The following is a 13,872-nucleotide window of genomic DNA, read 5'->3' on the forward strand; positions in this document are numbered from 1 at the left end:
GTGTGTGTGTGTGTGTGTGTGTGTGTGTGTGTGTGTGTGTGTGTGTGTGTGTTCCTCCAATGATTGAGGAATCCTGAAATGAACCTCTATAAGAAACCCCTGACAATGTTCTGTGGATGGTTTTGCACATGGAATTGAAACAAGTTGGCAGGAAGAAGAATTCTTTCTGCATAATTCAAAGCAGACATTTTACTAGGGGAAAAGCAAATCAGAAATTTGCTGTCAGTCCCTGAAATTTTATTAGTTACAAAAAGTAATATATTAGCCCCTTGCATTAAATCCAGATAGGATCTACCCCTTTTTTCCCCCCCTCTCAATGATATTCCTAAAATGAATCTTTGAGAATGTACTACAAGACTAGCTCCTCATAAATTCGTAGGACTCAGCAGTGGTGGCCTGTGACTATGTTACATGTTATTAGCTTCTCCTCTGCTTCTCTGCAGCTCCAGCGATAAAGGATAATGTTATAAGACTTGAGAATAACTGAACTAATTACATGTTCTTCCGATGAAGAGGATAATCTAATTAAATATTTCCCAATGAGTGAGTGAGCCCCAGGTGAGTTTACCTTTTTCATATAAATTCTTGATAAAGGCTAACATGGATAGTCATAAACTTGTCCATTTGGGAATGTTTGACGTAGTACAGAATATTCTGCAGGGCATCCTGTTGGCCTTGCTCACTATCAGAACTCTATAGATTTCAAATGGTTAGGAGCACTGTATCCAAATAAGTATGAAGCCGAAAGATGCAATTTTAAAGGAAGGGGTTTATTGAACGATTTCACTTTTTCTGGGTAAGAATTGTTGTACGACTGGTTTTCTATTTTTCAAACCTCTAAACTTGTAATGATATATTTTAATATATTTTAGAAGCAACATAGAGATCATATTTTAGTTAACTTACATTATCAGGCTACTTAACTGGGTTTGAGGGGTTTTTCGGCCAGTCAAGTTTGTGAAATAGAAGAATGGATGGATTTCAAAACATAATATCTATCTGAAATTCACTTATTCAAATTAATATTCTGTGAATTAATATGCACAGTAGCTTTTCAGTAAATATAAATGAATTTCTAATAGTCAGTTCTCTCACCTTTAGTTTGGTATTTCTTCTTCCTTTCCTTGCTACCAAAGATGGGGGAATGAGTTAGAATTTCAGAAATAGAGGTCACACTAAAAATATGTAGAAGCATGAAAATTGTTACCATACTTCAATTCCAGCTACATATTCTCTCCCTCTCAGGAAGCAAGGCCATCTATATCTTTGTTGCATCTCTGATTGTTTTGGTGACGGCTCTGCCCCTCCCTCTCCCCTCTTTCCAACATACCCTGTCTGGGGACCATTACCCTTTTGGCTGAAAGTTGTGAACAATAAGTGAGGTCAGCCACAGGGCTCAATGAAGGACAGACTCAATTATAACCAAGGATTAAATCTGTAACTTTTACATCAGACTTGCTACAAAGTATTAAAATGTCATGAAATAGCAGGAAACAAACATAGTATTTACAACATGATGGGCTACCAGCTCTTGAGGGCAGAGACCAGGTCTAACTGAATCTTGTGCCCGCTATGCAGCCTGCAATAGAAACTCTGTAAACGTCTGCTGAGCGACGGCTGAACTAGGATGAGTGTCTACAGTACCCTTTACTCCAGGGAGATGCAAAAGGAAGATAACACAAAATAGGTTTAGAGGACTCTAAGGTATTGGTTTTTCAAACTTTTTCGGACCTATATTTACAGCAAAAACTGTGTACATCACAAACCACACACATACACACACAGTTGCCACCAACTAAATATCTGTGTAAACCACTGGGTTGTAACCCACAATTAGGAAACCACCATATGGGATATGGAACCAAGAAAGAGAAAAAAGAAGGGACCCAAACTGCTAGTACCCAGGAGATATTACTGAACTACCATTGTTGAAATGGTTCGATGTGTCCTGCTTGTGGTCTTTACCAGTAAGTCTCACTAGTCCTTCATTAATAAATTAGTTTTTTCAGACAGCAAACACCTCTTCAATACTTATTATGTACCAGCACCACATCAGGCACGTAAACATATAAAAAATGAAAAAGACTAAAAAATCTGACTTCCTTTTTGACATTCCTCCTCTTAGAATATCTCTCAGACATATCAAATTTAACCCAGGCCAAACTGTACTTCCACGTTTTGCCCAAATTTAATCTTCTTCAGTTTTTTCTATTGGAAGATATTTTTACTCAGTTTCTCAAGTCAGAACTTTGGAATCACTCCTGAAACTCACTTCTTCTCCCTCAGCCCTCACACCTCACAGTGGCATCATTATGCTGATTCTTCTTCCTTAATGTACTTTGAATCTGCCTGCTCTCTCCATCTCCACCTGGGTACCCCAATGACCTCCTAACTGGTCTGTTCACTTCCATGTTTATCTCATGACCCCATCCCAATTTGTATTTCACTCTGAAGTAGGAAAATATTCTGAAAAAGAACTCAGATTGTGTCACTTTCCCCTTTAAAAGCCTTGACGGCTTCCTGTTTCCTAGGAAGTAAAAATGCAAACTCTTTCTTAACAAGGACATACTAGTTCCTGCAGATCTGGTCCCTGTCCACCTCTGTCTCACACTCTCTCTCTAATTAAATTCTAGGCACACTGGCCTTTTTCATTCCTCTGAGAGGTTGACATCTTTCACTCCTGCCTCAGACTCTTTGCACGTGCTGTTCCCTCTGCCTGAATATTTTCCCCACTCTTCTCACTTGGCCTTTTTTTCATCTTTCAGTTTATCTCCAAACACTCAGTTTAAAGTATTTTCCCATGTAATTCCTTCTGATTTAAAGCAATTATCACAATTTTAACTGTGTATATATTTGTTTGCTTCTCTGATTTTTGCTTAATGTCTGTCTGCCTTCCCCATTCAAATATAAGCTCTGTGAGGGCAGGAAATTATATCTGTTTTATACACTAAGATAAACTCAGCCATAGATTTGGTACATGATAGACATTCAAAGATTTGTGCAATGCATGAAAGTGAAGCATTTCTTAAACCTTAGTTATTGTCACTTGATCACTTAGCCAAAGCCGTGTGTCTGTGCATCGATGACTGAATAGATAAACAAAATGTCATCGATACATACAATGGAATATTATTCGGCCTTGAAAAAGAAGGAAATTCTGACATATGCTACAATGTGGATAAACCTTGAAGACATTATGCTTAGTGAAATAAGCTAGTCACTAGAGGACAAATACTGTATGATTTCACCTATATGAGGTACCTACAGCTGTTTAATTGTTAGAAACAGAAGGTAGAATGATTGTCAGGGCTGGGGGCAGGGAATGAGGAGTTGTTTACTGAATACAGAGTTGTAGTTTTGTAAGATAAAAAAAGTTGGGAAGGTTTGCTGCACCACAATGTGAATATATTTAACACTATGGAACTGTACACTTAGAAATAGTTAAGACTGTAAATTTTATGTATTTTTTTAACCACAATAAAAAATTAAAAACCCTGCTCATAGATGTTTCTTTTCTTTCTTGCTTCTTAAAGTACAAAACTGTAACAATCACTGAGACTGAGAATAGAAATTTTAAAAATAACATTAATTATAATAGCTAACCTTATTGGACACTTCCTCGAGGTCAAGAATTATGCTAAGTATTTTATATTTACTGTTTCATTTAATCATCATTACAGCTTTATGAAGTAGATAGTATTATCAACGCTGAGTTTACAAAGAACTGAAGTACAGCAGAGTTATGTAACTTGTCCAAGATTACATAGCTAGTAAGTAGTACCATCAGCATATAGCCCAGGCAGTCTGGTTTGGATCAGTGCATCTAACTCCTGGGTCTAGGTCTCATCAGACTAGCAGAAGGTACTCTGAAAGACTCAGTCACCTTAACCATACAAATCTTAACTCTAAGAATTAAAAATTCCTGTTGACCCAAACATTTGAGCAGAAGCCACTCATGAACATGGCTCAAAAATAACTAAAATTGTTTGACACCTTCATTATCTGCTGATATACCTTCACTGTTTTCGCCTTAGTAGGAAAAGTAATAACCATATGACAGAACTACTGAGAGATTTCAAGCTTAATTCTAATTACTAACAGTAGCTTGTATTCAAGAAATGTGAAACCACAACCACCACTTGTAGAATCTAAACTATTCTTAATTTTTGTGTAAAGACAAGGAGAAGGAAATCAACCAGTTACTTAAACTTCCTGAGCTTCACTGTCATCATTTGTTAATTATCTCCTGGCAAGTTGTTGCGAAGATTAGGTTAGCTAATATATACGAGACACCCAGCACACAAAACTTGGAATAAACTAAGTGTTCAATGAATGGTAACTATTATTACCGTATATAAAGCGGGGTTAATCACAGTCTTAGATAAAGGAATAGGATGAGATCATCTTCATGATTCTTTCTCCAGTATCCTTCCAATCATTGTGGGAGTGTAGTGTAACATGTTGGAGAGGCTCCAAACCCAACCCAGTTAAGACAGTGATGGCCACTCTTCACTAGCTGAACCTTGCTTTATTCTTGTGGCTGCTCCTCCACTGATATCTGTGTGTCCTGGAATTCTTGACTAGATTCCTGCCTTGCCCAGCAGTTCTCCCACTGGTCAAAGGTCCTAGCCAGCACCCCAATCCTTGCACGGTGTGCATTTCATGCTGATGAATCCCAGGGTCCTCAGCTTCAGGTACCATTCTTCCCCAGTGACTACTGGCCTCCCCCTGGACTGTTGAGTATTTGCCATGTGGGCTTGGCCAGCCGCCTGTGCCTCAGGGTGGAAAAGAGCTGGGGGCATGATTTGGATGTCTCTGAATGCCTTTGCTTGAGTTGTGCTCTTCTCTGAAAACAGAACTCCAGGTTTCTGACATGCGAAGCAAACATACTGCACCCCAGGAGCCCTGACCTCCTGCTTCTCAGTGACTAGCTTGGCCTTACTTTCTCTGCTGGGCTGCTCAGGCCTCCTCCAGAAAGAGGAGGCTCGGGGTTGATAACCCATCTGACTGCTCTTTTTCCCATTTCGACAAAATTCATTCGCTTGCAACTCTTCATAACCCTTTATAAACATTTCTAGCACTGTGATTTCCCCTCGTTTTCCCTCGTTTGGGTGAGAAATGCCTCCAAAACCCAGCTTTTGACACAACAACTCCCAGATTGTTTTCATAGTCCCAACGTAGTACTTCTTTGTTACAGCTCAATATTCCTAAATTTTGTTCCAAGTCATTATTTTACATTTATAAATATCAGGTTGTATTAATTGGTTCCAGCTTTAAAAATGTTCCATCAGAGGTTATTTTCTTCTATTTTGATAGTGGTTTCTAAACCTGGAGCGCCAAGGCCCTGATGTGGGCCATGTTCTGCAAGCATCCCTGAAGGACTGATGTGGAACAGAAAAGATACTCAGACCCTGGGCCTCGCTGTGTTCTTTGAAGACTGTACTGGCCATAATAGCTTCAAAGAATTTCAACAAGTTCCTAAGACATGACCTTCCCTTTCCGAAAACCACGTTGGCCAGGCTTGTCTTAATCAAGCTGTGCTTTTCTAAGCATCCTTTTACTTGATCTCCTGCAGCAGTTTTTAATACTTTCCCTACAAGTGAAGTTAAACTAACTGGTCTGTAATTTCCTGGTGTGTCCCTAAGCTCTATGAAATAACGGCATTAGGTTGGCTACCTTCCAATTCTTCCTGACTTTTTTTGTTTTGTTTTAAAACGCAGGATTGAAAAGGCCAGAGAACGCTTCCTGTCTCGCTTTCCCTTCGTTCCTTCCATGACATACTGCTCTTTCTGTTCCCAGTAGATCTCCCATTTTAATAACTTCAAACTTCTTAAATGTGTTCACTTATTATTCGTTCCTATCTCTGAAGCATGAGTTTTCCATTTTTCATTTAGACAAGGGCCACCCCAAAAAATAAGGGTTTACAATTCTACTGAATAGATTATTAATTTGAGGCACTGTTTAAGAAATGTTTCATATTAGGAATCTGGAAAAGGGAGGCAACTAGATAATAATTAAGTCTGTGTTCTTACTTGTGAGTTATTATAAACACATTCTGGGGAAAGAGCTGAGAAATATGTCTACACACCCAGGAATAGGAACCAAAAATGGAACTATTATATCTGGGAATTCTAATCCAAAGTACTATCAAAGTGTTTTAAAAATGTGGTGAAACTAATTTGATCAGAAGACATAAAATTTGCATCTTATATCTGTTTTAACTGCATTTGGTTTATTACTCTCATATCTAATACCATAAAAGTCTTTCCACATTTAATAATCTCCCAGAATTATCTCCCAATGGAAAAGCCCATTTTAATATAATATTTTAATATTTAAATAAAAAGTTTTATTTTTTACTGAGAGGAGTAAAGAGGAAAATTAATAATTATTTGTATTTGTAAAATTGCAATGTATCACATAATCTTTAGGATTGTCCAAGTTCTTTATTGTATAGAATTGACTATTCTTTGAAGTAAGTGAGACATAAACAAGGACATAAAAAACTTTATTCTTTAAAGATGATTTTTGTTTCAGCAGACTATTGGGTTTTGTTTGGATAGTGACCCAATTTGTCTTTTCTGAATAAGTCACAGACAGGCACATAAACCACAGCCTATGTGCGGATAGAGGCCCATCTCCCGATAGGGAGGCATGATAATCACCCTTATGGAATGAGAACTACACAGTGGAATATACAACTTTTAAGATGGTAGACTCTGATTTCAGATAAGTTGGATAAACAACCCCCTTGTCCAGTTGGTAGTTTTTTCTTTTTAATTTATCAAAACTACAATGTCAAAGTCTGAAAATTTTACATCTCTCATAGTGTTCACATACCGTGTATCAGATTTAACCATAAGAGGTATAATCTTTGCATGTATGATATACTTAGACCTCTCTCATAGGTAACAGTTCAGTTGGCTTTGAATGACCATTAATATTTTCCTTTTTGGTTTTGGTCAGGACTGAGTATACCTGCAAATGAACAGGTCAGATTCTCTATGTGGACCATAAAGCACACACACAAATATTTGTGCATATTTAGTGCATTAATTTAAGTGCAGCCATGGATCTTAAAGCGTGGTTTTTTTCCCAGTGTTTGAAATGTTTTCTCATAGACTTCCACCTTTAGGATCTTAAAGTTGGAATTAAGATAGGTACAGGGTTTACCTTTCCTATTTTGTATATATTGTACCATGTAACTACAAATTTAGTACATATGCGTTCATTCTTCTCTCCCACTCCTGTGCCTTTGCTTGAGTTGTTCCCTTCTCAGAGAATGTGCCCTCTCCCACATTTGAAAGTCAAGATCTATCCATCCAAAGGGTGGACAGCTTTGAGCCCAGTGAAAGAGTACTGGGTTTGTGGTAAAGTGGAAAAATTTGAGGCTATGTATTTAACTATGGTTAAATCCAAGTTCTTCAGTTTTCTAATTAGCAAGCTTCCTACCTTCTCTATGCCTCCATCTTCCCCTGTGTAAGATGCGGGTATATACATTTCCCTTTAGAACTGTGATATGGGTCAATCGGGATAACATGTTTAAAAGATCAAACTTGTCAGCTCCCCTTCTTTTCCAATGCCACTGTCTCCGCAAAGCTCCTCTAGATCTCACCCCTCCCCAATCCACCCAGGCTAACAGTAACCTCATCTTCCTTTAAATGTTCAGAACACTCCATCTCTCCCTCATAGACTTCCCTGATTATTTTCTGCATTATGTTACTCAATTTAACAAACATTTATTGAATACCTACTATGTGCCAGGCATATATATATATATATATATATATATATATATATCTTTTTCTTTTTTTCCTAACTAGTCCTTAAGCTTCTTGAGGTTAAAGTCTTTATAATATTCATATTCCCCTCTCTCCATTGTCTAGATAGTGTTTGACACCTAGTGCTTGAACAAGAATGTACTGGTTAATTGTTTGGTATTTGGTAAAACTGGTCACTAATAATTCAGGCAACATCTGTATATCCATTCTCATATGTGTACACTTCTTCAAATAGGATTGCATGGTGAAAATTATGCTTATAAGTAATGCCAGTGTATGGGATCATAATTATATTCATCCTCATTAAATGCTACTACTATACCTACTACTACACTACTACTACTATTATAAGAAAAATAAAGTGATAGCTAATATTCCTGAGACTATAGGCAAAGGGGAAACTTCTCTTCCCATTCCCACATAGGTCCTTGGAGTAGTTCCTGCTAGAGCAAAACTTGTTTCCAAAAAGAGAAGGTGAAGGAACACATGGGTAGCTATGTCTCTGTGGAACCACATTAGCACAAATCTAAGCAGGTTTTCAAAGAACTGTGGTTTATAAATAAATATTCTCTCATATATACAATACCATGGCTAGACGAAATTCTAAAGTTTCAGGGAAAATTACACAATTTCAAAACGAGGCTGTGTGTACACAGGACCAAACCATCCAAATGAAAGCTTGAGCAAATCATTATGGAATGTGGTCTTTGCTAGCCCAGACATTTCAAGTCGTTATTGGAAATATGTAATGTGGTTCTGACACTCTTTTACTACTCATGGATCAACTGCGCTAGAAGGAAGTTTCACTCGAATTCTCTGCTCCTAATCGACCGCAGGCTGGGAAACCAGAAAGCCAAATTGGTTAGAACTGTGTTTAAAGTAAGAACGACAAGGCTCTGATCTAAGGCCAATGAGAGTATCCTACAAATAGAAGTCAATGTAAGTGCGTGGCCTTTATAATATCTATCTTGGGTTCTCCTTCCTCCAAAATGGAGATCTAAAAGGAAACAGAACTCTGTGAATTTCCCATGTAACATAAGTAATTTTGTTGGATTCGCTTTTCTTTCCCCATAGCAGAGTTTCCTTTGAGAAGGAAAATATAAGACTTCCTAAACAGGCTCCTGAGGAATTCACCTGTAGCCACTCTCCTAGGTGCTACAGACCATGCAAGATTTTAAGCAGAAATAGGGTCAAGAGCCGGCTGTCTGTGTGCCTGGAAAGTCCAGAGGTCCCCAAAGAGTTTGGCTTGTGGGTCTCTTTCACAGCCACACTCCTAACTGCCTTGGGGCTCTCGGTAGGCACTGCTTGTAGCTTTTCACTTCTCTTGGGAAGAAGGACCACAACAGGTCCTAAGTGTGGAGGGACTGAGGTTGGATATGTGCCCTTCTTCTCCAGATGTGCATTCTGGTCTTGGCTGATGCTGCCCAGGAACCCAAATTTGTTTTATGTTTTTGATCCATTTTTGCTACAGTGATTGACATTAATGCACGTCTGGTGCACCCCAGGTCCACCTCTGTGGTACTCCTGCTGCCTTCCCTTTTCTTCTGGAACCATTCAGAAAAGGGTATGTGAGAGGGTGTGGGAGGCTTATTGCCCAAATGCTCCACTGGAAGAATGCAGGAGAGCCAGATGTGAAATGGACCTCCCCTGAGTGAAGGCTACGAGGAGTCACAGCACATATTGGAGAGGAATGGCTTTCTAACCGAACTCTGGATTTATAACATCGGGCTATCCCACATCCAAGTCAAAATGCCTGTCCACATCAGACGTCAAAACTGGCCCGTTATCATCTCTGATTTTCACTGAGCATCTTTGAAGAAGAAAGAGTCCTTTGGAGGCGGGGGCTAATTGATCCCAGGCCTGAGAATTGGACATGGATTTCTATGGCTACTTCAGAAGAAAACTTCCAATATTTTAAATCCAGGTACCACATAATGTTTCAACTAGGGCATGCACATGCAGGACATCATAACAAAAGCTAGAAGGCTCATTATTTTACTTCATCAGTGCAGAATTAGTTTGCCATGATAGTGAGAGTAGTGTAGCAAGAGTTAATGCTATAAAATCCACAGTATTGGCAATTGTAAATAAGTCCAATGGAACTTGTTCAGATAGTACTCAGGCAACACTACAGAGTCCATTATGAAATCACCCAAGAACCGAGACACATAAAAACTTTATTAGTTATCACTGAAATAAAGTACAAACAAGTTCATCTTGAAAGATCCCCAAATCTTTATGCTTTCAGTCTACAGCGTCATAAAATAGTGCCTGAAAAATTTCAAGTGATATTCTAATTAATCACTGGATTTTTATAGTTTCCTGTAAGCTGTAAGTTGGATATTAACAAGACAGGGTAAGAGGAAAGCCTCTGTACTGAGCCTGAGTTCTAAGTCCTTTGCACAAACCCACTGGCCAGCCAGACCAGACTTTTGCATCTGCTAGAAACGGAATGGACCATTAATCTGAAGATTATCCTTACTTTCACACAGATTAAAGTAGAATGTAAAATGGACACAAAGTTCACAAATGGATGGAAAATTATTCCAGTTGTCTCTGTCATGTGCAGGAAGCACATTCTGGGGCATTTTTACAGTGTTTCTTTGGTAAAACTAACACTTTGTAATACACTAATGACACAACCCCCTTTAATACCGTCACATACTCAGTAATTACCATGAAAAAGTATGATCCAACACTTTTGTATACACACATTTCTGATTTATATTCTTCAATTGGATACAGTGACAGTGTAGACAATCTGGGACAACTTTGGTCCTAAAGGGGGATTTTGTTAAAAGGGAAGCAGATTTTTTTACACGCCCACCATCAGGAACAAACAGCTCCAACAATGAGTGGGGATTTGCTTTCAAAGAATGAATTAAATTTTTTAAAAAGTGACTATAAAATTATTACTTCAATTCTTGTTTTCTAAAAATTACAAAAATCTCTTCAATCAATACGTTCACTTACCTCATAATATAAGGGAGCACTACCGCCTAGAGGTTTCTCTGCCTTTTTAGATGTATTTCCAAAAAGTACACTTGTTCCATGGATCTGTAAGAAAATTCATCTATAATGAAAAAGAAAGGCTTTCTTAAAGAATCCTTAGATATATGTAACTTTCAAATACCTTGGTGACTTGAGGGGTTGGGGAACCTAGCAAGGAAGAGATAGTCATCAATTAGTTCAAATATTTACAGTCACTTTGATAAGCTGTTAGTAATTATATGAGGATGTGCCAGTTGACAGAACTTTTCTGTGTTATCATTCCCCTCTAACCTCTGACAGCTAGGATTCTCTGGAGGCTTCATTTTTCCAGTTAGTTATGGGCTTCCTTGGAATATTAAATAGTTTTTTCTTTTTTTGTTATTGAGTCTTTTATTAAATAATTCCTCACAGAACCTAGCATGGAGCCTAGTATGACCTCAGACATTTTTGTTGAATGAATGAATGTTGAAAGGGCAACATTCACCGACAAAAAAATAATCCTTCCAGATTAGATGATTCAAATTTAATCTAGCCAGGTGTTTGTGCAAAGTAATGCACCAAAACTTGCCAAACAGCCCAAGAATATGATAGTTTTATTTATTTCATTATTTTATTCTATTATTTTAAGAAGAAAGTCTCCAAGGGGCTTAGGGGTGGGAAGAGACAGGTACCTGCTGGAGAATGTCCTGCCAGGAAACCATACTGAAGAGTCTGCGCTGAGGAACTTGGACAGCGAGGGTGAGGGCTTGAATGAGAAGTTCATCCTCAACTCGGTTTCCAACGACAAAAGCTATGGAGCTCTTCCAGTCATTCTGTGACAAAATCAGAAGGAATGAGATTCTAAGTACTCCTGGCTAGGTAATTTTGTATCAAAGGCTTCCATTGAAGAGCAGGATAATTGTCCTATAAACCTTACCTTTATAAAGACAGTTGACCTTAGAGTGTATGTGGGTTTCTGATTCAAGCAGCCGCAAGGCGGCAGTATTGTGACAAATTTCATGCAACTTGCCCAAAAAGCAATTTTCTTGAGAAACGAGGTCTTTTATTTTAAGGAAGACAATTAAAAAAAAAAAAGACACACTTTCATTAGAATGCTGTGCAAGAATAATTTTTGTGTTGGAAAGTAATAGTTCATTCATATGTTACAAGTATACATGAAGATACAATCTCCAAGGCAGAAATCTTTGTTTTGTTTCCTGATACATCTTAAGACTCTAAATACTGCTAGGAACACAGTAGAGGCTTGATAAATATTTGTTGATTGTTGCGTGATATTGAACGAGTTTCAAAATGGGCTTTTTTTATAGGAGGTAAAATTCAATCCCAGACTTTTGTAAAGGACAGAACTAGAACACATCTTTTCCTCCTAATGTAACACAAAATTCTCATTGCTAATTCACATATGGGTTCCTTCCACCTTTCCACTGTCAAGAAATAGACTGCAGGACTTCCCTGGTGGCTCAGTGGTTGAGAATCCGCCTGTCAATGCAGGGGACATGGGTTCGAGCCCTCGTCCGGGAAGATCCCACATGCCGCAGAGCACCTAAGCCTGTGTGCCACAACTACTGAGCCTTTGCTCTAGAGTCTGCAAGCCACAGCTACTGAACCCGTGTGCCACAACTACTGAAGCCCGTGTGCTTAGAGCCCACGCTCCACAACAAGAGAAGCCACCACAATGAGAAGCCTGCGCACCACAACAAGGCTGCATGCAGCAATGAAGACCCAACACAGCCAAAAATAAATAAATAAATTTATTTTAAAAAAATGGACTGCAATATTAAACTTGGACATGAAATTCTTTGTCGAATAGTGTAAAGAAATATTACTAAAAACCAATATTCTTACTCAGTAATCCCTTTCTCTCTATTATAATTTCTGTTGGGAAGAGGCAATTCTCTGGAGGAGATTAAGAATGGAATTTACCGACTTTCCCATTGTGTGGTGCTGAGGAAGGCTAAACTCATGCAAATCAGGTCTAGTGCTTTTGAACACTCACCACCTTATGGGAAGAGGGACCAAGCAAACATGATACAGACAACAGGAAAGAGAGATAATAATAAGGGAGGGCACTCTGGCCCTGTGACCTCTTTAGACTTTAGTTTCTCCATTTATAAAATAAAGGGGTTGGACAGGGCAATATGTAACCTTCCCTCTAGTTCCACTCCAGAGATCTGATACAAATAGAGTAAAACTCCCCCTTGGTCAATTCCAAAACAATGTCTAAGAAGATTTGGAAAGACTTTACACAAATTTAATGAAATGCATAATTTTACATGGTTCTCTCTGGTTTCTGTCCAATTCATAGTCAGGGTAATGACAGAACTAGAGTATAGATGCGAGGAAAGACCTTAGTACAAATTCTTCCCTACCATCAAAGGTAAGGAGGAATTTGTCCTTAAACTTAAGAATTTGTTCTTAAACTTCTCTTACTTCTCTCCATGGAAACTCACTAACCCTAACTACCTAACAAAACCCACACAATTTTCAATGCTATCACCAAAACAGAAAACACATATAAAAGCATAAAAATGTCTATTTAATCTACAAAGTATGTATTTGTACCCGTGTACACGCATGTAGGTGTGGCTCTGTGTTTCCCTCTGTTACACTGAGTTTAAACTCTTTTTTTGTTTGTTTACTAATTCACCATAGGAAGACTGAGCATCTGTTTTTCAAATAGCCTGATTCTGAAAAGCAAGTATGATATTTGTAACACAGTCTTCTGAAAAAAAATTCCATGATCACAAAATGACCTTTCCCCACACTGGATGCCTTTCTTTTGTCTTGACTGCTCCCTCAGTCAAAACTGTAATTACAATCATCATTAAAGAACAAAAATCTTTCATTCCATAATAAAGAGACGTGGTTCCTGAACAGGCAATACCTTGAAGTTCCTGTCAGTTACAGTTTTCGGCACTGAAGATTTTAACGACCACCTCTACCCCCTCATCCCACTCCCTCTTGCAAATTTCCTTGCCAATATTCAAAACCTAATAGTGACAAGCAATGGCTGCCTCTCAGCTTTTGGGGGGACAATTCAGAAAGAGGGCATCGTAATCCACCATCTACCCATTAGCATCTGGTATCCAAGATGGGTGTT

General features: G+C 38.4%; 1 protein-coding gene across 1 annotated transcript in view; it reads right to left on the reverse strand.

Moving 5' to 3' along the window:
- Window positions 1-13,872, reverse strand: part of SPAG17 (sperm associated antigen 17) — a 229,029-nt gene that overhangs the window by 191,234 nt on the left and 23,923 nt on the right. The window contains exons 2-3 of the mRNA XM_067030751.1: window positions 11,444-11,584; window positions 10,755-10,838 (exon numbers count right to left, since the gene is read on the reverse strand). Of these exons, the coding sequence (XP_066886852.1) occupies window positions 10,755-10,838; window positions 11,444-11,584 (225 nt within the window). The remainder of the gene's footprint in view (window positions 1-10,754; window positions 10,839-11,443; window positions 11,585-13,872) is intronic.

Source organism: Kogia breviceps, chromosome 1, assembly GCF_026419965.1.
Source record: "Kogia breviceps isolate mKogBre1 chromosome 1, mKogBre1 haplotype 1, whole genome shotgun sequence".
NCBI classification, from domain to species: domain Eukaryota; kingdom Metazoa; phylum Chordata; class Mammalia; order Artiodactyla; family Physeteridae; genus Kogia; species Kogia breviceps.